The sequence below is a fragment of the Antechinus flavipes genome, chromosome 3 (assembly GCF_016432865.1).
Source record: "Antechinus flavipes isolate AdamAnt ecotype Samford, QLD, Australia chromosome 3, AdamAnt_v2, whole genome shotgun sequence".
NCBI lineage: Eukaryota > Metazoa > Chordata > Mammalia > Dasyuromorphia > Dasyuridae > Antechinus > Antechinus flavipes.
Window position 1 is genome coordinate 436,263,616 of NC_067400.1, and position 27,154 is coordinate 436,290,769.

Genomic DNA, 27,154 nt, shown 5'->3' on the forward strand with positions numbered 1-27,154 from the left:
ATTTAAAATAAAACTACATTGCTGTAATAGGATAAAAATGTTCTTGGGCAATGAATAGGTATTAAACCTTAAAGACAATGCTATTCTATTACTGTGGTTCCCTGAAAATCAATTTTGTTAACCAGAGATTAAAACCTGAGGTCCCACCATGAGCTACATTCTACTTCAGAATTTTTTGGTCTGGATTTCTATACTCTCATGTTTTAATTCATTTTCCAATTGCAACTGGGTTCTAGATGAAGATATGAAATATAAAAAGACAAATTGCCATTTGAGCTAAATTCTGTCTGTATGACTCTATGGATAATACTATCTCAGCTTTTCTCCATATTATTCTGTCTTTACATATCTATTAGTATTAAATGTCATATAACTTTTATATCCTAGATCAAAGAGTACTGGGCTAAAAAAGAGCAAAAGTGGCAAGAAATAGAAAAAAGAGATCTTCAGCGCCTGGAACAAGTAAGGAAAATATTGGCTGAACAAGCAATTAAAGACCAAGAAAGGTAAAAAAAAAAAAAAAAAAAAAAAGACATAAAAATGTGGAGAAAGGGTTGGTTGTTATGCTAATTTTAAATATATTCTATTATGATGTGTTAGGATAGAGCTAGGAGACTTATAATAGAGCTTTTTATTATATAGTACTGATTTTTATTGTTGTGTGACATTTCTTCTATCCATTCAGAAGTTTTCATTCCAGTATATTCAGAGCATCAGATATAAGGCTAAAATTTTTCAATTACTTCCTGAATTTTCTTTGTGATTCCAAAATAGTCCTGTTTCATAAAAAATGATTTTTATTTTATGTATTGTTTTATTTTATTATTGACATGACATAGGATTATTATTCCTATTATTGTAGTCTAAAAAATAAACCACATTTCTGATATAATGAATTTTGAAAAATTTCAAAGAAAATTCAAATAATTATTAAATTAATATGTTACATTAATATTTTAAAAAAGCTGTACTTCAGTATCACATTTCAATGAATTTTACTATTAAATTATGAGTATTATACATCAAACATGTTTATCCATTAAAACAAAGCACTATGTATTTGGATATTTAATATTTAAAATATTTAATATTTGGTATAAATAAATACACAAAAATTTTTAAAAAGCAAAACATATGTTCTACATATTTACTGAGGCACTGCAAATATAGTTATCTGAATATATAATTTGTTTAACAGAAGCGGATTTTTTTTTTCTGAAGGCTTTCACAAATTTTGTATTCTTGGCTTCATTCAATATAGATATATGGTGCTAACAAGCAACTGTGCCACAAAATAATTATTTTAAACGAAGAAGGAACATGAGCAATCACTAATACTCAGGAGCTGTTATGGGGGCATTAAAGAATGGATAAGTAAAGCAGCATAGAAAACTATACTCACTGACTTGTGAGCATCACATCTAGTCATTTACTTCCTTATGATTAATTTCATAGGAATGTTCTAATTCTCAAACAAGTATCTCCTACAAAGCTAATAGCTTGGCCCTTGACCATTTCTTTATCAAGGTCCTTTCTATACATAGTTTTCATCAGAGAAAAGTAAAAGAGACAGTCAAAAAAGTATTCAATGGGCAATAGTCATTTAGCACCACAATATCTTGTGTTTGTGTGTGTATGTGTGTGTGTATATATATCTTTAGTGACAACCCAACATCTCAAAGAGAGGGAAAATAATTGTCAGTAGCATATATCTTCAAGATAAAAGCATTTAGTGAATTTATGAGGCACATGTATATGTACACACACACATATATATATATATAAAACATAAATATTCAGAATGATGAAAATCATATTTCTATAACAAAGGAAAGTGTTAAGCAAAAAAAAAAAAAAAAAAAGGAAAAAATTCCTAAAGATGTTGTTATAATATTGGTGCCTATGTGAATATAATTCTATAGTGTTTATACTGGGAGAATGTTAAAAAAAAAATGAACCTTTGTTTCAGAGAAAAGCTTGGAGTTATTACTCTGAAATTTTTCTAATTCTATTACTTTATGAACTTATTAATGTGCGTTAACTCTTCAGTGGTATACACCACAATATATCTATGGTGACTCATTTTATGTGATTGTCCATAGATCTACCCTGTTTTTTGGAGAGCTTCTAACACTGTGCATTTTGTGTTTATTAGAGCAAAACTCAGCCTGTCCATCTGATATCCCTGATTGTTCTAAAATCACTGATTTACTTCTTTTTCTAGTCATACATCTCTCTGGTGACATTCTCTATGTCACTTACTCTGTGCCATTCTTCATTATATTGTTCATGCTTGGCATTCAACCTTTGGATGAACTCTTTAACTTTAATTCTCTAAAGACTGCAGTATTTTATCACATGGCTCTATAGCTTTAGTGGAAGAATATGAATGTTAGCTTGTGCTCACTATAAATACAATTTGCAAAATATTATTCCTATGCCAATTTTGGGCCCAGTTCATTGTCTATTTGCTGCATCTATCCAATATTTATTATTTCAGAGCTTCAAAATTTTTTCCAATCATGACTGGAGAAATTTTTATGCAACCTTGGATATATAGGTATTTAAAATAGGTATACAAATCAAACATTTACTATATAAATCATAATTTTGCAAACAATTTGATAAACCAGGTGTAGAGGTGTGATGACCACGTATTTAAAATCAGCCCGAGTCAGGAATTCAGGTTAAAGGAAAAATCTTCATTGAAGTGAAAAGGTGAAGAAGGATTTCAATAGCAATATGGGCAGACAGGAAGCCAGCTAGCAGAGGGGGATCGGAGATGAAGGGGTGGTCGCGATAGCAATGTGAACAGCCGTGACAAGACGCCAGCCAGCAGTCTCTCCTTCTGCTTCCCTTTCCACTCCCCTGCCTCCACCCACCAAAAGAATCATTTCCTATACAACACATCAGGACTTGCACAAAGAGTGGGCGGGGGCCATTCTTTCTCCAAGCATATATATTAATAGAATATGGTCCAATTACTATTTAGCCTCACATGCTTGGGACTTCAGTGCATCAACTCAAGCCTCAGCCCATTACATATAGATTGTCCATCTAAAATATATAATAATCTACATAGTATTTTCCTTTTACTTTATTTCATAAGAAAGTAGGTTTATAATTGAAAAGGTCCTTTAAGGGACTAACTAACTTAACTTAGAGGTGAGGAAACTGAAGTCCAGGAAAGTTAAGTGTTTTGGCTAAGATTATACAGGTAGTAAAATGTCAGAAAGAACTATGACATGTTATCTCTATCCTCCATAATATTGCAAGATTATTTTGGTGCACATTCACCTTCATGTATTATATGTATTGGGCATTATATGAATGTACATCAATCATATCACACTTTTACTGTGTTTGTCTGTTGGCACTCGATGAAACAGTGGTAAAATGATTTATATAAGGAGAGCTGAAAGGTCAACGCTTTCCTCACTTCTTTATACTTTTCTCAGTGGTGAAGGGCCAAAACAAAACAAAAAATCAAGACATGCCAGATTGTCAACAATATTGTGAATAAAATGAAGTAAGGAATTTCATCATAACAGGACTAAAGCAAAATACTGCCTTCAAAATGAAAAAAAAGCTAAAATTTTGATAAAAAAGACATTGTTACCTTATCATAGAATATAAGAACTATATCTAGTACCATAAGGCTTTCTATTCCAATTCCATTATTTTACCTAGGAGGAAACTAAGGCCAAGAAAGTTTTAAGTGATTTGTTCAAGTTCACACTGCTAATGAGATAGAGTTTTCAACAGGAATATAAATATTAGGTTATTTAAAACAAAAGTTCCTCTCCATCGATCAATGTGTACCTCATCTTGTGCACCCTTATTACATAAATTTTCTCCCCTTCCTCTTTGTTTATTCCCTAATCTAGTCTTTTTTTTTTTTTTAATTCTCTTAAGACCAGGGATTAGCAAACTGTGGTTGATAGGCCCAAAACACCCAACCCCCATCCAGTTTTTGTATGATCTATGAGTTAAAACTATTATTACATTTTTGATTGAAAAAAATCAAAAGAAGAATAATATTTTTTGACAAATGAAAATTATATCAATTTCACATTTCAGTGTTCATAAATAGAGTTTTATTGAAAAACAGTTTTTTAAAATTCTTTTATATATTGTCTGTACATTGATGCTTTGAGCAGCTGTAGAATAGTGCCAAACCTGGAGTCAGGAATCCTCATTTTCCTCAGTTTAAAATCTAATCTCAGACACTTATTAGGTGGGTGAATCTAAGAAAATCACTTCACCCTGTTTACCTCAGTTTCTCCATCTAAAAAATAAGCTGAAGAAGGAAATAGCAAACCACTCTGGTATCTTCACCAACAAAACTCCAAATAGGGTCATGAAGAGGCAGAAACTGAACACTAACAACAAAATGACTGCTTTATCATAACAATGGTAGAAGTGAATAGTTATAATAGAGACTATATATATTTCTTCCCTTAACTCACACTTGCTGTTAGGTAAGTTATAATTGCTCAATATTTTTCATATGTTATGGATATTGCTGTAATGTAACATTTTATTTTTTTAATTACCAGTGCATGCTCATTATGTCAAAACAAGAAAAATGGACTTTGAATGGTTTTATAGCTGTGCTAAAGAATATAATAATCATTGATATTACTAGTCTAAGCACTGATCATAATATTCACAACTCAAAAGGGAATATCTTATCATAGCAAATTTTTTTGACAAAATATAAAAAAATTAATGTTACTACTCAAATAAGTTTCTGAGTGGCTCATTTTTAATCCCAGCAAGAAAAAAGACATTGACCAATGATAAGCTGATGAAATCATGCAGCAGCTAAATGAATGTATCTAGAGAATATACATTTATTTAAGATTATTAGACTTTATTCTCAATTAAAATCTAATGCTCATAAATTGATATCAGTATTTGGTAGTATCTACCTATATAGAAAGACATTTTCAAAGATGATATACATAAAACCTCATTATCACAATTAAGAAAGGAGCATTGCATTCAATTTTGATGATAAGAAACACTAATTATGAACTCCAATTAAGTGACATGTTACTTGTCTGTTATGATTCTTACAAGATGCTAAGTCATTGGAATTGATAGAAACAATGCTTATGTACTTAATTCACATCCTTAAGACAGTTCACACATTAGAGTTCACACCTTTAAGAGATGATCTATAAGGAGGAGCTCCCACAAGCCAACTAGAGACTTCAAGAGATTTACAAGTTAGAAGCCCACAAGCCCACTCTCTCAGAGATGGTGTCAATTCATTCCAACTTTGACCTTTGTGCTAGCTGGAGACATTCAGAAGAAGAGAGTCTGAAGCTGGAAGAGAAAAGGACTAGTGGCAAGAGCTCTCAGAATGAAAGAGAGAGATAGGCCTTCTAAGAAAGTTAACTGGGCCATTTTGAAGGAGACAATAAAGGATCTGAACTTTTAACAGCTGGCTGCATTTGAGGTGATTATTGATTTGAACTGAAAGGAAGGCTGCCTCCAGAAGCCCCCCAAGAAATTTTATTTCATTAATACAAAATTTGTAGAAATGTGTTTTCTTTGTTAAAAAAAAAATTATGTAGTTAACTTCAAAATGTTCTTGATTTTGACTCTTTGCCACAAAGCCTAAACTATTTACCAGCTTTAAAAATATAGTTAGGTGACTCCTGCTGGAGATCACTAAAACAGAACAACATTACTTCCAGGTACTTTGTTTTACTCAATTTCTTCCATTTCTCTTGAAGACATTAGGTTTTAGAAGAGACATTTATTTCTTTTTTCCTTATTAGAATAAAAACATTTCATTATATAGCCCATTCTCAAAAGAATTTATCTTTTTAGGCTCCCAAATTTGCATTTCAAACATTTCATTCAGCTCCTAATCTTTTCATCAGAAATACTTGAATGTTCTCTAAAGTTCTTTCTCCCCTTATCAATTCAAAACAATCACCTAACCAAGTATACTACAATAACTCTGAAAAAGCAAATATTTAATCTCCTTGTCAAGAAGAAAGGAATGGCATCCAAGGGCAATACCAGTTTGGGGAATGAGATTATTCACAAAATATGGAGGATGACAAGAGATTATGAGCCATAGCATTGAAGCAAAAGCATTGAAGGGGAAGAAAACCTTCAGAGAGTTTTGTGTGAAGTCCAATAAATTCATATTTCCCCTAGAGCATTTTTAGCTGAACAGAAGAAAGAAACACTTAGGCATATAATGGGACAGATCTGCCAATATTTCCTTAAAAATTTATTTCAGTTGGCAGCAACAGTGCAATACCACTGCATTGAAATTCTACCATCTCAGGACTCAAAATACTAAGTAAAGAATTGGAAATATTACTTAACAAGATTAAAGTAGGAAGAGTAATTGGATATAATTGTAAGGATAATTGTGTAGTAGAGTCCTGGAACCAGGAGACAGCATGTCTTTAAAGTGAAAGGAGGAGAGAATATCCATGAGGAGAAGTTAATTCACTGTAAAAAGCTTTAGAAAGGTCAAGAAGGGTGAGAACTTAAAAAAAAAAAAAAGCAATTGAATTTATTAGCAAGTGGTTCATTAGTTATCTCAAAAACAAATATTTCAGGCAAATGGTGAGTTTAAATGACAGATTAGAAGGAGTAGAGACATTCATCCTCCTTTTATCCTTGAAATGTGGGCATGCTGCATTGTTCTAAAGAATTTTAGATATTCTTTTCTTTCTAAGCTCTTTTAATGGTGATTTTATTTGTTTCTAAGTTATCTCAAACATTTCTATCCCATAAGTGTACCTCAAATCTTTACCTCAACACAGAGCTCCGGATCTATATTTTAGAATTTCTAGAACATTTTACCTGTATGTCCCATCAGTGCCTCAATATCAATATATCTATAAATGACCTTTTCATTTTTCTAGCAAACTTGCTAACCTCTCCAATTTCTTTATTTTTATTTATTATATCTTATTCTTTATATTATTCTTTATTATTAAATACTATATTTGTTATATTAAAATATAATGCATTGATTATATTTTATTTATTTTTATTATATTTATTATTACTATCATCTTTCCAATAACCCAAGCTTCTGACTATGGAAATAATACAGGAATCTTCCTTTCCTATCGTTCCATGTTTCCAATATAATTACCAAGTCATCATTTCTACTTTCCCACTTTCTCTGAGTATTTTTACTCTCACTAAAACTGTCCCATGTCAAATAGATTCAATGAAATAATGTATATAAAGCATTTGCAAATGCATGCCTGCTGTGAGAAATAATAGTTTTTGTAAAATGTAATATTTACATTTCTTCTTGCCTAGTCATTTATAATAGCCTCCTGGCTGACATTTCTATCTCCAATTTCTATCCCTTATGAAGTAATACATACATCATAGCTACTCAAGTTGTCTTCCTAATGCTCTGTTATAATTGTGACCAATGCTTAGCATAGTGCCTGCCATATAATAGGCATTTAATAAATGATTATTGGTTGATTGATGTCATTCTTCTATTCAAATCCTTCAATGTTTCCTCTCTGTTTACCAAATAAACCAGAAATTCTTGGTCCTAACATTGAAAGCTATTCACAATGTTGCTCTAATTTTATTATACAGCTTTGATTCATACTATTACCCTTCATATACTCTATGCTACAGGTAGACTAGACTTCATCCCACATTCTCAATCTGCCATGTCTTCTTGCTCTTCATTTTCTCACACCATGCTCTAAAAATAAAAAGAACTCTTGCCCTACCATCACCCTTCTCCTCCTGTTGCTGTTTCTTCCTTTTACCTTTAAAAGCCAAATTTGATGCAGAGTCTTCCAAGGATTTTGCCTTTTATTCTGTAATACTCTTCCATATATCATAGTTATTTGTCCTAACCAGAATCACAAAATCACATGTATCACAGAATTTGAGAATTGGAAGGAACTTCAGTGGCCATCTTGTCTAACTTATTCTCAGAATTCCTTTAGATTGTAAGATGCTTGAGATCAAAGGCCTATGTTGTATCTCTTGTTGTATCACTAAACATCTAGCACCAAGCCCTTGTTCATGGAATATATTCAATAAATACTGAATTGGAATTGAATTCATAGGATTGATAATCAAAAAAGATTTTATTTCCCCTGTTCTTATTTATTTCTCAGATCTTCCTCATTTCCCACTAAATTTTTTAGTGTTGTAAGGAAATCACCCCTCTTGCTTCACTTCTCACTGGAAAAATCTGATATTCTGTCTTCAGATAATATTTATATCAATCAGCTTAACAATTTGATCATCAGCTGGCTGTCCCAGAAAATGTCAAGCTTAGTTTATTCTTGATGTTAGCTGAAAAGAATAAAATGGAAACTCACATTCTTCACTAGAATAAAACAAACAGGAGTAGGCTGGGATATTTGGTAGGTCACTTAATCTTTTTGGGTCTCAGTTGATTCTTTAAAATGAGAGAATTTTCCCTAAAGTCTCCTGCAAATTCTAAATATTTGATCTATGACCTATATGTGCAGGTATTCTGTGAAAATTTGTGCCTGCAAATAATTATAGATCCAAAGTGTGCATATAAAATGGGAAGTAGAATAGAAAGCACTTTAAAAAAGCATTCTAAAAATGAGAAATGAATTCTATAAAGTTTTCAATAGTACTCTTGGAAAATGTAGAATATCTTTGGCCATCATTTAAGGAGTTCTACTCAGGAAAGCTCTCTGAAGCATTTCCTTCTGACAACTAGAAAATATGTTCATTTTTAATCATACTGGGATCTCTCAGAAATTTAATTGGTTAAAATATATGTTTGTATCTGTGAAATAAAATTAAAGATTTATAAACATTTTGTCTTCTCTTTTTAGGTTATCTTTTATTTTAGAATGAAAAGACTTGAAATAGTTTTCAAGTTTACTGCTATAAAAAATGAGATAGCCTCAAGGCATTTAAAAATCCCTTATTGTTTTGGTGTCTTTGCTTTCCTTTTAAGTTTATTGTTTCTAGAAAATCCAGAGGGCAGATAAAATTTCTTGAAAACTAGCAAAATGTATGCTCACTAAACAAAAATACGAAAGGTGTCTCCTAATTTTGTGTCTGAGATTAGTCTGTATTAGTCAGGCTTCAGTCTCTTTTCCTAGTATCTAATTCTATATATTCCTTTTCCCTAACATGCTTCATTAGGACATCCGATCAAAATGCTTCCAAAGTAAGAGATAACATCTTCCAAGAAATTAATTAAAATATATTTTTTGAATTGATATAGCCGGTTATCAGGAGTATTTCAGGTTGAAGTGCAAACCCTCTATTTAGGTATGCCAAGAAAAGCATTTGTTCAAATTAAACAATCTAATGTTTAGTATATAGCAGTTAGCCAAACTCCAGTTTCTCTGATCTCATCAGTAAGGAAATTCATTTCAACTTATTATATTGCCTAACTACCTACAAAATATTAAGGGAAATGAGTGTTTTGTATTGTTCACATATTTGCCTTATAGCCTTTACTCAACATAACTTTGTTGTTCTTATACCCTTGAGGACTCATTAAGAAAGGCCTCCTTGCCACTTTACCATCAATTGATCACTTGTTTTACTTTTGATAGAGGAAAGAGTGATTAATCTTACTGATTTCCTTTGCATAGGCTTCTTTCCTACTGTCACCTTAGAATTACTCTGATGGTACATATAACCTTCCTGAGATGTCTTCTTTGTTACTTTAGAGATAGAAAGGTGGCTCAATGGGTAGAGCTTCTGGACCTGGAGTCAAGAAGGCCTGATTTCAATTCCAACTTCATATACTAGCTATATGATCCTTTTTTTTTTAAATTTTTTATTTAATAATAACTTTGTATTGACAGAATCCATGCCAGGATAATTTTTACACAACATTATCCCTTGCAATCACTTATGTTTCGTTTTTTCCCCTCCCTCCCTCCTCCCCCCCCCCCCAAGATGGCAAGCAGTCCTATATATGTTAAATATGTAGCAGTATATCCTAGATACAATACATATTTGCAGAACTGAACAGTTCTCCCACTGCACAGGGAGAGTTGAATTCAGAAGGTAAAAATAACTCGGGAAGAAAATAAAAAATCAAATAGTTCACATTCATTTCCCAGTATTCCTTCTTTGGGTGTAGCTGTTTCTGTCCATCATTTATCCAATGAAACTCAGTTAAGTCTCTTTGTCAGAGAAATCCACTTCCATCAGAATACATCCTCATACAATATCGTTGTTGAAGTGTATAATGATCTCCTGGTTCTGCTCATCTCACTTAGCATCAGTCCATGTAGGTCTCTCCAAGCCTCTCTGTATTCATCCTGCTGGTCATTCCTTTCAGAGCAATAATATTCCATAACATTCATATACCACAATTTACCCAGCCATTCTCCAATTGATGGGCATCCATTCATTTTCCAGTTTCTAGCCACTACAAACAGGGCTCTAGCTATATGATCCTGACCAAGTGACTTAATCTCTGCCTTCCTCACTTTCCTCAACTGTAAAATGGGAATAATAATAATACCTCCCTCCCAGGATTGTTGTGAAAATCAAATGAGGCATTTGTAAAGTGCAAAGCAAGTGTCTGACACATAGTAGACATAATAAATACTCTTCCCCTTTATCCCTTCCCAAACCAAAACTTCTCTCCTTTCAAACACTCTTTTAATCTATCTGGTCTATGAAAGCTTTGTATACCAATCTGACTGCTTCCAGATACTCAGGAGCAGTCCTCATTAAAATTGGATATCATTCTGTACAATGTAATAATTTTACAATGCTTATACATTTTCCTGAATTTTCATATAATTTCCTTGGCATTCATCCAGTCCCCAAAAGTTCTCCAAGGCCAGGAACTTGTTCTACAGCCAGGTGAATTGAACTCAGCCAACCCAGCATCAATTAATAATGATGATGCAGGAATGGGGGCCAATAACAACAGCACAGCATTGCTTCAGTTGCCTCTATCTGCTCTTCATCATCTTTCTGGTGGTTACTTTATATCAGCCTCAAGTTCTATGGAGGCTCTAAGCAGATCATGTTCCTTTCATATTTTGCTACATTTCTTCCTTGATTTAATATGTCTATTATCATAAAAAGTCTTATTAAAGTAAATTAACATAAACCATATTCCCCCTACAGTGGTCAGGTCGTTTCTTTCCCTTTATATTAAGACATTTATATTAGTAGTTACTAAATGTTCCGTGTCAGATATATTTCTGAAGTCAAGCTTATCTAGATCTGGTATATTCTTCACTTCTGTTAGTTTTATGAATCTTTTTTTAAAGAATAATTGAGGTTGGAGGACACCGTTTGCTTATCTGATGCTATTTGTCTCTCATGGTTCTCCAAACAAATAGCCTATTTCTTCCACTTAAGCCCTTGGTGATTTTTAAAACATAAGCTTTTAAAAAATTCTAATTACTCATACAGCAGGAGTAAAATTAAAGGTGATATAAAGGGATTTATTGCAATTTCTTGGGACTTTGTTTTCATTAGAATCCTGCAGCTATTTCTCTACAAACAAATAGGATATTCCTCTAGCCATGGAAGGTTTGGGTGTATTAGCTTGCTAATGAAACACTGGGACACTTCTTAGCCTCTTGGGCAAGACCTTAAATATTTGCATGGTGCTAAAAAATGGCTAACTTAGAGAAATGGGAATATTTTCATTTAATTCTGTACCTGTGCTGACATACTTTAGGCAAGTAAGAGGAGAAGAGTTTTCATTTTTTGAGGATTTTAATGAAATGACCTCCGAAGCAAACAGAACTCTAGTACTTTTTTCTCTAGAAAGCAGTGTTCTTACAGTAGTTCTTATTCTTAATTTTTATACTCACTGCACTGGAAAACACAAACTTGTATGTTTTCTAAAGGAATACAATTCCTATGTATAAGAACTAGGCATGTGAAGTATGAGAAAATGAGATGACCCTTACAGAAGAAGGAACTTAAGCTAGCTATAGTTCTAAGGTTAAATTGGCTTTTCTTATCTGCTTGGGTTTTTGGGGGGTGCTTGTCAACAACAAGTGAGTTGATAGTTATAGACTTCCCCTAAATAATAAAACAATGTTTTCCTTTTCTGTCTATTTTTTGTATCTTTTCTTAACATTGTACAAAAGTTGATGTATTTTCTACTAAAAGTCATTCATGATATTTAAGGTGCTTTGATGCTCAAATATCTGTCTCTTAATGGTACATCTACAAAGTGATCATTATATCCTTTGTAAGTTTTTGATTAGTCTACTTCAGGAAATATAGGTTTAAGATGTACTCTGACACATACATTAATGAAATATCTGTTGTCATTCAATTGTGTCCAACACTTTGTGACCCCTTTTGGAGTTTTCTTGGCAAAGACACTGGAGTGCTTTGTTATTTCCTTCTCCAGCTCATTTTGCAGATGAGGAAATGCAGGCATAAGTGGCTTGCCCAGGATTACATAGTTTCTATGTATCTAAGGTGAGATTTAAACTCAGGTCTTCCCAACTCCAGACCCACATACTATCTACTGTGGCAACTAGCTGCTCTAATGGTAATGCTAGACATCATTATAGCCATCATTAAATCTCTCTCAAGTAAGTTCTCATATAAAATGTGTCAAATGATGTAGTTTGTGAATCATTACACCAGCACAGTTCTTGGTAATATCATGTGTATCTATCTTTTAAAGCCTACTCAAGCTACTATGCAAATTTACACCTGTTTATATATGACTAGAAGAAATGTCTTAAGGTTCATTTAGTCTTTGTTCCAGATTCTAACCCAGAAGTATAAAGTTCTTTTTCTGAAACAGATTTTTAATCTCCTTCTGTGTTATATTATTATTATGTTAGTAGATTCTTCTTGAGATTGCTTTCAGATACTTTCTCTTAGAAGATTTGTCTAATGTTAGCCCTTCATTGGGGTGAGCTAAATAATATTGCTATCCATGTTTGAAAGTTTAGCTGAAAACATGAATGCATATCTTGTTGTCCAGTCCAACTAACTAATTTAAGACTGCTTTTTGGTTTCATATATTTTTGTTCCTTTTAGCTACCGTGTCTCTTCATTGACTTGTTTATACAACACTATTACTTTTAAAGTTACTGCATCTCTTCATCTGCTGATATATTTGAGATTGTTTTTACTCTCTTGAATCACAAAATGATTCCACATAGATATAGGGCTTAGTTCAGGGCAAGAGATTTTAGGGCATGCCTTTTAAAAACCTCTTCTTTCTATGGAATGAGCAGCAATTTGTCCTGTTATCCCTAATATAAGTTTTCTGTTCTTGTAGCTTTTGGTTTCAGAACTGGAGATGCTATGACTGCAAAGAGGATTGGCTATATAAAGACTAACATCCTTGCCACTCATTTGCAAAAACTTGGTTTGGCCCATCATTAGTGAGACCTGCATTTAAGGTTTTTGATGTGTGTTAATTACTAAGAAATTCACACCTTTTCTCTCAGTTAACTATAGCCAATTCACATAAATCCAATACAAATTGCTAATGTCTTTGCTATTGACTTGGTATATCAGGACTCTATATTAAGCTAGACAATGAAATGCTGAACTGACAAGAATGGATCCAATACAATCCAATATGAATTTGCCTACCAGTTGGGAGGTACAAAGCAAAAAAAAAAAAAACAACCCCCCCCCCAAAAAAAAAAAAAACTATCATCACCTTCAGAATTTACCTTCTTTTGAAGAGGCAAGTATATGTATAATAACAAGCATATGTATAATAATTTGAGGAAGAAGGAGAAATCACTAACAACTGACAGAATCAAGAATTATGTCCCATAAAGAGTGGCCTCTGAACTAGCCTTTAAAAGAAGTTTGGGCTTCTAAGAGATGATGATGAAGGAATATGTCATCAGATAAGGGGGGCATTTGAGAGATGGACTAACAAGTCTAAGAAAAGGCTAGTAGGCCAATTTGCCTAGTATATTCATGAAAGGGAATAATGTTATATAAGTCTAAAAGGGTAAGTGATCTTGAAGGGCTTGAAATACCAAGCTTAGTAATTTTTATTTTACTACAGGAGCGATAGGGAGCTACTAATGGCTCTTGGGCTGGAGAGTGACAGTAAGATTTATATTTAAGATGATAACTACAAAAGAAGAAAGATTGGAAACTAAAAGTCTAATTAGAAGACTATCAATAGTTTAGGTAGCAAATGATGATGGATTGAATTCTGATAATGGCTGTGAGTAGAAAATACAGGCTAAATGTAAGAGATGTGCTGAAGGTAGAATCAATACTAATATAAGAGGAGAAAATGGAAAGGTCAAGCATGACTCTGAGCTATGAATACTGGTGAATGGAAAAATATTTTGTCCTTAAAAGGAATGGGTAGTTTGGAGTAGTGTTTAAGAAGGATGGTAATGTGTTCCTTTGGGGCATGTTGAATTTTCGATACTTATGTTAACATGCATTTGGAAATATGCAACAGGTAGTTGATGATACAATAATACAATAACAATATTTATTATTGTTTAGGAAAAAGACCAAGGCTGGATGTATAAATCTAAAATTCATCTGCATAAATGTGATAATTGAATCCATGAAATGTTATGGGTTTTCTACATGAAGAAATACAGAGAGAAAAATGAAAACACACAGGATGTAGTCTTTGATATAACATCCATAGTTAGGGGTCAGGATAGGGTTAAGGCTAGGGGAAAATATAGACAATAATTTAAAAGATAAGATAGAACCAAGTGAAGAATTTTTTAAGGTAGAAGAAGTTTGTTTAGAAAGAAGGGGGAAAAGGGATGATGACTGAAGAAGAGATTTAAGATTAGAGAGTGAAAAGGGCTCAGTAAAAGAGCAAGCTATTGGAGAGGATAGTAAAGGATTAGATTGAGTGTGCAAGAATGGGGTGGGTATTAGTAAAGAGAGAAGATAGTATATGACTACATAAGATGAATATTCTCTGCTTTCTCTATCTCGTGAACTTATTTCTCTGTAAGCACTTCACTGATAGTCAGGCTTCTCTAAAGTTCCTATCTGCAGCTTAGCCTGTCTCATCTCCTTAAAGTTTCTGCATCTTCTCTACATCCTTCTTAGAATGCCTCCTACCTAAGAAGGTGTGGGAATTCCTCATGAACTAAAAAGAAAGGACTTACTACTGATATAACTTCTAGAGCTAACTCAGTTTTCAGGAAGTTCTGAGGGAAAGTATGGGAGAAAAGAGGTATTAATTGCCTACCAAACTGAATATATACTGAGTCATTGTGCTGACCTCCTTGTTGTATATGGGTGAGTCTTGGACAGACTACCAACACTATTTCAGGAAACTTTATCACATTTTGGCAGATTCTGTAGATTTTGAAGATCACCTGGCAAGATAAGGTACCACCCACTGAGGTCCTTTCTGGAACTAAACTGCCAAGCATTCAAACTCTTCTTCAGAGAGCACAACTCAATGGACATTGCTTGACTGTCAAACATAGTTGTAGTTTAACCATCTTTGAAGAATTCACACAAGGAAAGCACTCACATGGTGGTCAGAAAAAGTGACACTAAGTTATCCTTAAAGTTTCTCTTAAAAACTTTGCACTTGATTGTGATAGGATATGTTAGGAAAGAGCTATATATCAAGGCATACCTGCATCAAGGAATGCACTGTGCTCTATAAACAAAGCAGAATGAAGTAGCCCAAAATAAATATGAGATGGGAAAATTTAAAGAATCAACCCTGAATGTTCACATAGATTGTTTGTGTTCAATCTCTGCTAGAACTTTCTGAGCTCACATTAGTTTTATCAGTCACAATTGGTCACACTGCAACTTGACTGTAACATAATGATAAAATTTTGGTTCTCTTGAATGAAGGACAGGCACTATTACATATGTTTCAAGGTATATATTATAACATCATCTTCAGTTACAAAGCTTAGATTTGCAACTTCAAAATTCAGGAGGCTGCTTATTTTCCCCAAAAAACTTTGTAAATATTTACTTAGTATAACCTGGTTGGTGCTTTGGTTTAGATCTTAAAGTTGCAAACACCTAAACTATTTTATAGTCATTATTAATGAAGTGTTGTCCTATATTTTTCTCAAAAGCATTTCTCTCTCTCCTTTTTTTTTAACCTTACAAAATAGAATATTTTACCTAATGTAATTAAACATAAATATTAAAGAGATTTTTGATGATGCAACACCCACAGATCAGATTAGATCTTTCACAAATCCTATATTGTCACTAATGCTTGATGGTAGGTTTTGCTCTACAACTCCTTAAAAGGGATGGCTCAACAAGAATTTATGCTAGAGTAACTGGCAACCTAACTCTTTTCTAGTGTTCTGGTGCTTTGACATAACCTAGATATACCTGGGGCCATGCAGACAGTAGGCTAGAGAAAAGGCAGTTTTTTAGGGAGAGGTCAAAACTTGGACAATAATGACCCATAAATTTCAAACTAGCCAGGCTTTGTTGATATTTACTGTATGCTAGGCAAGAAAATATGAAAGAAAGTAGCCCTTTAAAGATCCAGGAGAAGCAAGCTACAGCTATTATGATTCTTTGATTCATTGACTTAATTTTTCTCCTTAGTTCTGGACTTTTCATCAGAAATATTTGTAAATTCTTTATTTCATTAAAGGATCATTTTTACTCCTGAAGTATCAATTTTCTCAGAGAGAAATCTCTATATTTTGTCTATTTAGAATATGATATGTTTTTCTTGTTTATGATGTTAACTGCCGAGTCTTTTATGTTCTTGACTATGATTCCTTGGTACTTTTCTTGGCCTACTTCAATGTGTACTACCTAAAGTATTTTTATTTTGACCTGAAAATTGTAGAATTTTGTTGTGTTTTCACAGTTATCATTTGGGATTTCTTTAAGGAGGTTGTGATAAGACTAACATTCTCCAGCATTTTTCTGATGCAACTTCTTTTTTATCAACCACAACAGGGGAGACACTGTAGCTCCTCCTCCATCCCACACTCAATAGAGTTTAGCTTTTCTTAAAAGGATAAAGCTAACCCCAGACTGAACTTTTTCTATGTAGCTTTCCAGTCAACTAAAAGCATAGAAATTTCCAGCTAAAGGCAGTCAGGGCCTTTTAGACTTGAGTGATTTCTGAAGACCATTTGAATCATTGAATCCTTCATTGCATCTTTTCTGATGATCAGATACATTTCCATATGAAGATGAGGGGGTCTGTGTCTATAGAACTTAACTTCTTTGCTGTGTTAGGGCAAAATAGACCTTTTTTTGTTATCTGCTTCATGATGTTTAAATGCCTCATTTCATTGTAATATATTTCTTGAGCTGATACTAGAACTGCTTCCACCAAAGCTAAATTCTTCCTATTTTCATATTACAGTCTAGTTCCAAGAAATCTGGGCTATTTTCATTAATGATTTATTGAAATAGAATTGTTTTCTGTTTTGTCCATTCCAACATTAAGGCAGTTTAATTCTTTGGTAAGATTTACTACTGTATAATTTAAGGCATTGATTCTTCTTATCATTTTTTCTTCCCTAATTATTCTAGGCATCAGGATATTCTTTTCTTTAAGTTATTACTTGGATCTGTTATGTTGGGGCTTATCTTCTAGGCTTCTCACAATCCAACCTATGTTTTCTTTGCATTCAATGTTGTTTTCAATTGTATTCAGTGTTTATTCGTATCTCCAGCTTCAGTTGCTAGATTCAGGACTTATGCTTGAGTTAAACAGTGCTCTTCTATTCCTCCCTGGGCCAGAGACCACCTAATTCAGAATTTGATGGCAAAAAATAGGCCCTACCTTTTGGCACAATTGTTTGACTCTTTCTCTTGGATATTGGTTGGGCCAGGACCCCTAAATACTGGATTAGGCCAGTATTGCCTGTATTTTCTGGGTCAAATGTGGGCTTCTTGATCTAGCCCCATCTTCTATTATGAAACAGAGGACCCTGGGTTTCCTCTTCCTTGTTGGACATTGGCCTGGCCTTATCTCTTGGAGATGAGACCCCCTAGGTTGTCCCTTCCTGGCTTGGTGCTAGACCAGCTCTAGGATATTTTGTATTTTTCTTTCTATTTACCAGGATTCTGGCAATCTTTCTGTGCAACCCTTGACAGAACAGAGGAGCTTGATAGCTAATTGTATTTGTTTATATTATCATTATTCTTTTGGGTGCATTTATTTATTCTCCTCAATCTCTCTGAAGGTATTTATAAGAGAAAAATGGACTCTTCTAAATCTTCATAAATTTCCTCATGATCTCTACTTTTTTTCTTTAATTTTTTTCTGGTTTAAAATTGTAATCCTTTTCTTTTAGAATATGTTCTAATTTGTAGCCACCAGGTTGCCTAAAGGAGAATTGAAATGGCTTAGGTCAGAAGCAGAGCAAATCAAAACTCCCATATGGTCAGTTTTGGACCACCTGTACTTCTAACCTGATAGAGGAAGGAAGATTCAGGCTGGAGGGGAGGGAAGTGTTGGTGTAGGTACAACAGGAAAGAAGGATGGATGGCCAAAAGAGTAGAAAGGAGGGGACCAGAGGGGGAAGGAAAAGAAAGGAAAGGAATTAAATACAAACAGAACATTATATTTTCATCTATAAGCATGACCTATAGTATATGCCATATGTACGTATATGACTATTTCTTTGAATAGTTCTCCATTTGTAATTGATTAAAGGAAAAAAAATGTCAAGTATGAGTCTAATGAGTTTAAACAATTACATTTTTCATTTTGTCAAAATATTTTGGCTCTTTATTCTGTATAGCCCTTCCAAATCTGAGCAACCCCCATTTAGGGTGGAGGATTATCATTAGTATCTTCAAGGTCTGTGTGGGCTGACAGCTTCCACAGAGGAATGTTATTTTGTTTTTATCTCTTGGAGCATTTGCTACTGGTTAATCTTTCTGATGGATATGCTAGGATATTGCAGCTCTCCAATCCACCCTGGCTTGTAATGGATCCAACACTTGCATGTAATTGAAGTATTCAGTTTTGTGTTATAAAAAACTCAGAATTTTTTAATGTGCACAACAGCCCATGCTTAGAAATCAGGCCATTTATAAAAATGCTTGCTGATCTACAAAGAGCCGAGTTTCTGTTTGTGACTTTGAACGCCTAACAGACCATTTTCTTATTTGATTCTGAAAGCAATAGGGAGCCACTGGAGTTAGTTAGTAGGGGGGTGGGGATAATGTGATTGGACCTGAATTTTAGGAATCACTAAATAAAGATGGATAGGAATGGGGAGAGTCTTGGGGTAGACTTGAGAGGTATATCAGCAGATTATTGAAAAGTACTGGTGTGAAGTGATGAGAACCCAGAGTGGTGGCTATATCAAAGGAGAGATGTAGTGTTTGAGAAATGTTTAAACGCTGTTGGCAACAGACTGGATATGGCAATTGAACAATAGTGAAGAATCAAGAATGATTCCTAGGTTGTGAGCCTGGGGGACTAGGATAATGGTATTGCCCTTTTCAGTAATAGGGAAGGTAGGATATGGAGAAGATTTAGGGGAAAAAATAATGAGTTTGGTTTTGTATATGTTGTATATGTTTCTACTGAATCTTCATTTTGAAATGTCTACAGAGCATTTAGAGATGTGAGAATGAAAGGCAACAAAGAGAGTGGGTTATGAAAGGTTCATTTGAGAATCATTAGCATAGAGGTGTTAATTACATTACCAGGGACTTAAGATCCTCAAATGATGTATTACAGAAGAAAAGAAGACACCCTAAAATCCTTTCATAATTAGAATTTCTGTTCTTGATGGGTATAGAGTAAAGAAAGAGAGGAGGGGTTGTTAAATGGTTAGGAGGAAAACCAGGAGAGAGTGGTGTCCTGAAAACTGCTAGTGTCCAGAAAAAGAGAGTATCAAGAAGAGAGTGAATGACACTATCAAAAATTGCAGAGAGATTGAGGAGAATGAAGATTGAGAAAAGACTATTGGATTTAGCAATGAAGAGATCACTAATAGGTAACTTCAGAGAGTGAAGAGTAAACACCCTTTCAAAGTATTTAATCACAAAGGACTGAAGAAACATTGGCTAATAGCAATTTTTTTTTCATTTTCTGTTTTTTTCAGGATAAGGGAGAAATGGGCTTGTTTGTAGAAAAAAAAATATCCTCTTATACTTGGATTAAATGATACCTCTGATATTTGTGCACTGACATAAGAATAAATACACTGGTTTGGGTTGAATAAGACAGTCAGCCTATTCTTTTTTAGATACCTCTTGAGTACTGATTCTCATGTCAATATTCTGTGTGAAATTTATTAGCATGGAGATGATCCTTATCCACTTTGTTTAAGTAATTATGTCTTTTTCTTTAAATGCAGGGAAATGCATATCTATCTATCTTCTGATAAATGCTATATTCTTTTTAGAAAAAATACTATGAAAATTAAAAATTTACTTTTTTAATACTACTAGTTTTCTTAGCAATCCACGCTGCACCCCTTTTTAAAACAATGTGATACAAAGGGAAACCAGTTAACAAAGACAAATCATTGCAATTCTGATAATGAAGATGTACCTTTTAATACAAGATTTATTCCCTGATCTTTTGATACCTTTAGATTTTTACTTTACCTCCTTGAAAAGTTCTAACAGATTCTTTGTCTCTTCTATAAAATATACTTTGATCTTCTTAGAGCATTAAAATAAGAACTAACCAGCCACAATGCAAATATTAAAACCAGGGGTATATTGAGAATTAGAGTTAGTATAAATAAGACATACATTTGAAAATGAGCATTACCCATCACTATATAATACTGGGCAATGACTTTTCTTAGTTTTAGTTTCTTGAACCTTAGGAATAATAATAAGCAAAATATGTGAAAACACTGTGTAATTATATAAACTTTTATAGATAAATATAAGTGTATTTGTAACTATTTATAATTTGCAAACTATCTACCTCAGGATTTTCCCCTCCTTTTCCTCATACAGGAAAGAAGGTCTTCTTATCCTTGTAGGGAAATTGGAAAGGAAAGTACAAGCTTTCAGTTTCATTTCTGTCCACATTCATCTTTGGGTGAGAAGATTGGGGCCTGTTTTTAAAATGATGTTAAGGAATCTTGCCAACTTTTTAATATCTATTCTGGTAATGTGGACTACCTAACAGGTTAGTCAAAAGGATGCCTGATTCACTTGTGTTACTTCTTATCAGTCTGTCATTGGACCACTGTGTATAGGCCACATGTCTGTCTTTCAGCCTGATTTTGCTGTTTTTAGAGGATATTAGTTTTGGTATCTCTCCTCCTCAAAATGGAACGTCAGGCAATAGAATTTGTCAAGTTAGTGATGGAGAGGGTCTGTATTCTCTCTCTCTTTTCTTAGATGTAGTAGCAAAAGTAAGGAAGAAAAGTTCTACTCACTATCTGGGAATGTGATAGATGCATTGATTCATGGGGGCGTCTGTCTTTGAAGATGAAAAGAAGCTTCCATTCCAGAACTCCACCCTTCAGTCCATAGTCAGAGAAGAAAGTTGGTGGGAGGCCCAATTTAAGAAAAACAGCCTCAAAGAAAAAAAAAAAGTTGAAACTTGAAAGGGAAACAACAACTAGGGAAGTACTAAACCCTCTAGGAAGGAGCCTTAAATAAGCTCTTTATAGTAGATTATGACTATGTGTCAAAAACAGAACATTTTTTTTAAATTGTATATGTATGTGCATATATATATATATTATATTATATATGTACCTAAACATATATAGTTATATATAGGTACTTGTATATATAAATACATCTATATGCAAGAAATATATATGTGTCCCCTTTATGTACAGTATGATTGTGTATATAATATAATGTGTATATAATATAAAAGAAAAAACAAAGTATTTCATTTTTACATATATATGTATTTAAAAGTCTCAAAATAGGAAATTTGCACTTTTTGAGGATTTTTTTTTCATGTATTTTTGCTTTTTAAGTAGCAGGTTTACTTTTAAAACAGTGGTGTTCCCTGAGGTGCTTGAGAAAGTCTTGTTCTACTCTGCTGGTTTTACCTCAGGAGAAAAGAATGCTAAATTGTAGGGTGATGGTGAAAGCTCTTTTCTAATCATTTTCTATGTTAATAGAAAATCAGACTTGACTTCATTGCCGTGGGCTGCTGAATCACTGTTTAAATCTGTGACCCCTTTGATGTTTGATTTGCACAAAAGTTGTAAGAGGCCTGGGAAGGAAGAAAGGGAGTATAAAGGGGTTTTTCTGACAGTATCGTAGGAGCCAAGTTTTATTTATTCTTATTCAGTTAAATCTTTTTGAGGGAAAGGATTGTGGCTTCTTTTGTTGTCACAGTTACTATGCCATCCCTACCACAAGCAGAGACAGAGGCATTCTATATTTGATGTGTATCTTCTTAATAATGAGAACAGACGAAAATGTTTCATTTGTCATTTGTTGTTATCATTAGCAGAGGCTAAATATAGTTAAATCCAAGTGGTGAAATGCAGCTATTTTATAAAGTAAAGAGCATCATTCATCATTGACTGAAAATGCGGTTGCACATATTAGAAGTATGGCTTTATAAAGTCCCATTTCCAGTAATGTGGTATTTTTATTTTGTTTTGAATATTTATGAATCTGAAAACATTTTAAGTGAAATTATGCTTATCAGAAATTGTATGTGCCCTTTTAAAAAAAAAGTAGCATAGAATTAATCAACTAAGCTCAATTTTCAGCTTTTAGCTTTTAAAAGCATTTTTCTGAGTTTGTAATACAAAGTGGATGAATTTAAGCATTCTATCAATATTGAGGGCAAATTCTCAACATGACTCCTTTCCTGTACAGTTAATAAAAGTTATGATGCAACCTCTTTGTGGGGAAAAAGTATTATATAAAAACAAGTTTTAAAAAATCTATCAGAAATGTCTTAAGACCACAAAAGTATTACTGTGAGAATAATCCCAGTACTGCTCTGATGCTTCATCATGACATGCAAGGTACCCCAGCCTCTCAAAGATCATGCCAATAAAATTTAAGGTCAGGTAAGGACCACCATGGCACTAAAACTCAAATTCAAGTCTGATAACTACTTGTATGATAGTCATCAACCTGTCTGATTATAATTATTACTGAGCAGCTATCAGGTGATGAGTTTTTTTTCTAACAGCAAAGAAAATCTAACAAATTGTAGAGAGATTTCAATATGTGGATTTATGTTGGTAACAAGAATATCTGTGCTGACAAAGTTCTGCAAATTTCAAAGTGCCTAATAAGATTTACAATTCTCTTTATGATCTTAAAAATGTCAGATAGTTTTTACATACACTCAAATTCATACAATGATCTTATCTAAATAATGCTTCCAATCATACTGTAATTGTAAATAACATTTCTTTTCACAAATCTATATGATGATCCCCGAAGTTACAAATGAATTTCCATATAGTTCATAAATGATTTACCCCACCCCAATAAATAAAGAACCTACCAAATGTGAAGTTTCACATTCTAGTCCTTACTAGCTATAAGCTAACTTACTAGCTATTACCTAACCTTAGGTAAATAACTTCTCTGGATCTCAATTTCTTCATGTATAAAAATGAATTATACTAGAAGATTTTTTCAGCTCTGAGATTAATTCTGGACTTGCATGCTCCTCTTGCTTGTATGTATTGTTACCCCAGAAATCATAATATTATTTATCCAGATGGCCTATGTCATTGAGGAGTTAAGTGTTTAGCATCACAGGTCCTTTACTGATCAACAAAGTAGGCACAGAATCTTAGACATTTCCCATGGACTTACTTCTCTCTTGACAATCAGTTAAAAGAACAACATTATTAAGTTCCTACTTTGTTCTAGGCACACTAGAAGGGCAAAAACCCTATCCCTGTCCTCAAAGTATTCACATTTTATTGGGGAGTGGGGAAATCAATAAATAACTCTGTATATAAAAGATATATTCAGAATAAAAGATAATCTCAGAGGGAAGGCACCAGTTTGGGATGAACCAAGGAAGGCCATCTGTAGAAAGTAGAATTTGAAATGAGTCTGGAAGGAAACCAAAGAATCTAAGAGAAAGTGAGATGGAGAGCATTCCAGGCATGACAGACAACCAATGCAATGGCATGGAATCAAAAGATGGATTGCCATGTGTGAGGAATAGCTAGGAGACCAGTGAGGCTGGACCACAAAACGCATGAAGGAAAAAAAAGTGTGAGAAGACTAGAAAAGTAAGAAGGAGCCATCTAGTGAAGGGCTTTAAAGGTAAAACAATTTTTTTTTTTTATTTTAAACTGGAGATGACAAACATTCACTGGAGGTTATTAAGCAAAGAGGTGACATAGTGAGACCTGTGCTTTAGAAAAATCCATTTAGTTTTATGAAGAAGTCTGGTTGAGAAAGTGAGGTGTCATATAGTCAAGTCAAATCAAGTCAATTTAAGTCAAACAAAAAAAGTTTGTTTATTTTAACTATGAAGGAGACATGGATGTTCTTGTAAGCAACAGGGAAGGAGTTGAAGACAAAATAAAGATCAGAGAGTGAGAATGATGTTCAGTCATTTTCAGTCATATATGACTCTTTATATTGGAGTTTTCTTGTAATGTCCAGGCTAGCTCTCTGGAGGACCTCAGGATCAGCCTGATACCTTGGTCTTTAGGTGGAGAAGTGAAGGAGGCAGGAGAGCCACCACATGGCTGATCTAAGATGGAGTCTGGAGCCTGATGTCTTCTTTGTGGCTTAGAGCTGCTGCTGAGAGAGCATGGCTGAGAGAGAAGGTCCTCTGTGTCAGTGACTCCCTTAACTACTCCAGTACATTCACGTCACTACCTCACACAGAGCATGCCCAACCACACTTGTGCATGCACCAACTTGTCAGGAGAGCCATTACAGGAGAGTATTATCTTAAGTATATGTACTTGACTAGAGTGAATACATCAATAGCTAGAGAATTATTATTTCATCAACTATACTGAGTCTTAAGTATACCTTTTCAGAGTTCCAGCCCTCTATATCTCCTGCTTTCTTTTGTTTTAGAACACAGGTAGTCATGTCCTCTCTGACTGCTCAGGAAGGGAGATAAAAACACCAAAAGGGAAATGGGGAATCAAACCAGATATTGTTAGTGGGTTTCCTCTGGGCTGAACTTGAAACAGAAATACATAATTCCATCAGCATGGGAGATATTATACAAGCACATAGTAATATAACACAAGCTAGTAGTGATGGCTCACTCCTATTGAGATCCTTTTACTCAATATTCACTAACCGATCCTAATTCCCAGGCCTGTCCAGAGAAATCTCTGGTAAATATAATATCAAATCTTACCTCTATTTTGTGGTCTCCAGAGTCCTCCAGCTGCTATCTCATACAGATGCAGTTGAGTACAACAGAGCACCCAAGAGTTTATGGCAAACAAACTTTGACTTTATTCACATGGTTTACACCTCACTCTATGACCTCCTGCACTTTTAGTACCTCTCTCCAAGCCAAGCTCCAGGTGGAAAAAGAGCGTTAAAAAAAAGGGTGGATTCTTTCCTCCTCCAGCTTATATGGGGTCTATGAGGTCACAGAGCACAAGCCAATCAATGATGAAGATTACATCCTGAACTTGACGAGATCTCAGAGTGAGATTTTGGGATTCCTGCCATGGCTGAAGGTCCCATCCACGAAGGAAGTCCCTAAGTATTCAACTCCAATCACATTCGAGGACACCTATTCCATCTCAACTGTGCTTGCCTGACCTTTCCAGACCTTACACCACCATCCCACCCCCAGAGCTGGTGCAGGCTCAGTGTGGTGTAACAAACATGAATTATACATGCAAGTAGTGATATAACAAACAATATGAATCAACATGATATTGTAAAAGATTTCCAGAAGTCCTAGAAGGAGGGTATATAAATAGCAATCACAAGCACACCTCCTTCAGCAGCCAAGAGATAGTACAAAATCAATCGATTGTCCATTACTTCATGTTAAACTATCTGGTCCCTTTCATTAACTACTTTTTGGATCTCTCCACATCACCTGGTGATTATCTAAAGATAGTGGATCTGCTCTCACTGGACACTGCCCTTCCAGTGCATTATAAAACCTGTCTGCCAGAGCCAGTGCATCTTTATCAAAAATCAGAAAATTAATAGTGAAAAGGGCTAAGTTTAAAAGTTCTCTAGAGTTACTTAGCTCCCCCTTTCTTTTGTTTTTGAAGGAATGTCTTGATGTCTTTCTTTCTCCTCTCTACTATTGCCTGTCCTTGAGGATTAAAAGGTATGCCAGTGGTGTGTAAAATCTGATATTGTGCACAAAAATATGCAAAATATTTAGGAGTGTATGAAGATCCATTGTCTATTTTTATTGCTTGTGGCACGCCCATAATTGCAAAAGCTTGTATAAGGAATTCAGTGACCACTGGGACTGTCTCTTTTGCTGCTGGTAAAGTAAATCCTGAAAAGGTGTCTTAGGTAAAAAATAGATAAAAGACAGACAACCCAAAAGATTTGTAGTGGGTCACATCCATTGCAAATTTCACTGGGTCTCAAACCACGAGGGTTCTTCCCTGGAGGAAGTAGGAGTGTGGAAAGGAAGACAAACTGTACAGGTTTTTACTATGCTCCTAGTTTCCTCTCTTGTTATTCCAAATTGTAAACATAAAGCTTGAGCAGCCTGATGATATTTAGAATGAGATTCTTGGGCTGCCTGAAATAAAGGAGTATTGGTTAACACGGTTAGAAGGTGATCTGCCTTTGAATTTCCATAAAAAGTAGGACCTGGAAGTCCACTCTGAGAGTGGATATACAAGATATAAATTTTACCTGGATGTTTTCTCACTTGCTCTTGAAATTCCTTAAAGAGTTGATATATATTAGAAGCTACAAATTTTATTTGAGCTATGGCAATTCTTTGTACCACACCTACTAAATAGGCCAAATCAGATATTATATTTACATCTCCTGGATAATAAATAAGAGCTAGCATGATTGCATAAAATTCATTCTGCTGAGTAGACTGAAAAAGAGTTCCGAGTACTTTCTTTATATTTAAGTCACCAGAGTATACAACACAAATGTTATATTTGGATGCATCTGTAAAGATAGTTGGTCCTTTAAGAGGAACTTTAGAAACCTTTTCTTCAAGAATCCATTGCCAATTATGTAATAGCCAGGTTATCTTTAATAGAGATGCATGTGTAAAATTTGGAGCTGTAGCCAATAAAATTTGCTACTCTGGAATGGTTTCACAGCATACATTAATTTGTGCATTGGTATAAAAGGTATA

General features: G+C 34.0%; 1 protein-coding gene across 2 annotated transcripts in view; it reads left to right on the top strand.

Annotated features, from left to right (window-relative positions):
- The window catches only part of CCDC148 (coiled-coil domain containing 148), a 301,269-nt gene that overhangs the window by 257,588 nt on the left and 16,527 nt on the right, over positions 1-27,154 (top strand). For both annotated transcript variants that reach the window (XM_051986343.1, XM_051986344.1), the window contains exon 13: positions 388-506. In XM_051986343.1, coding sequence (XP_051842303.1) covers positions 388-506 — 119 coding nt within the window. The remainder of the gene's footprint in view (positions 1-387; positions 507-27,154) is intronic.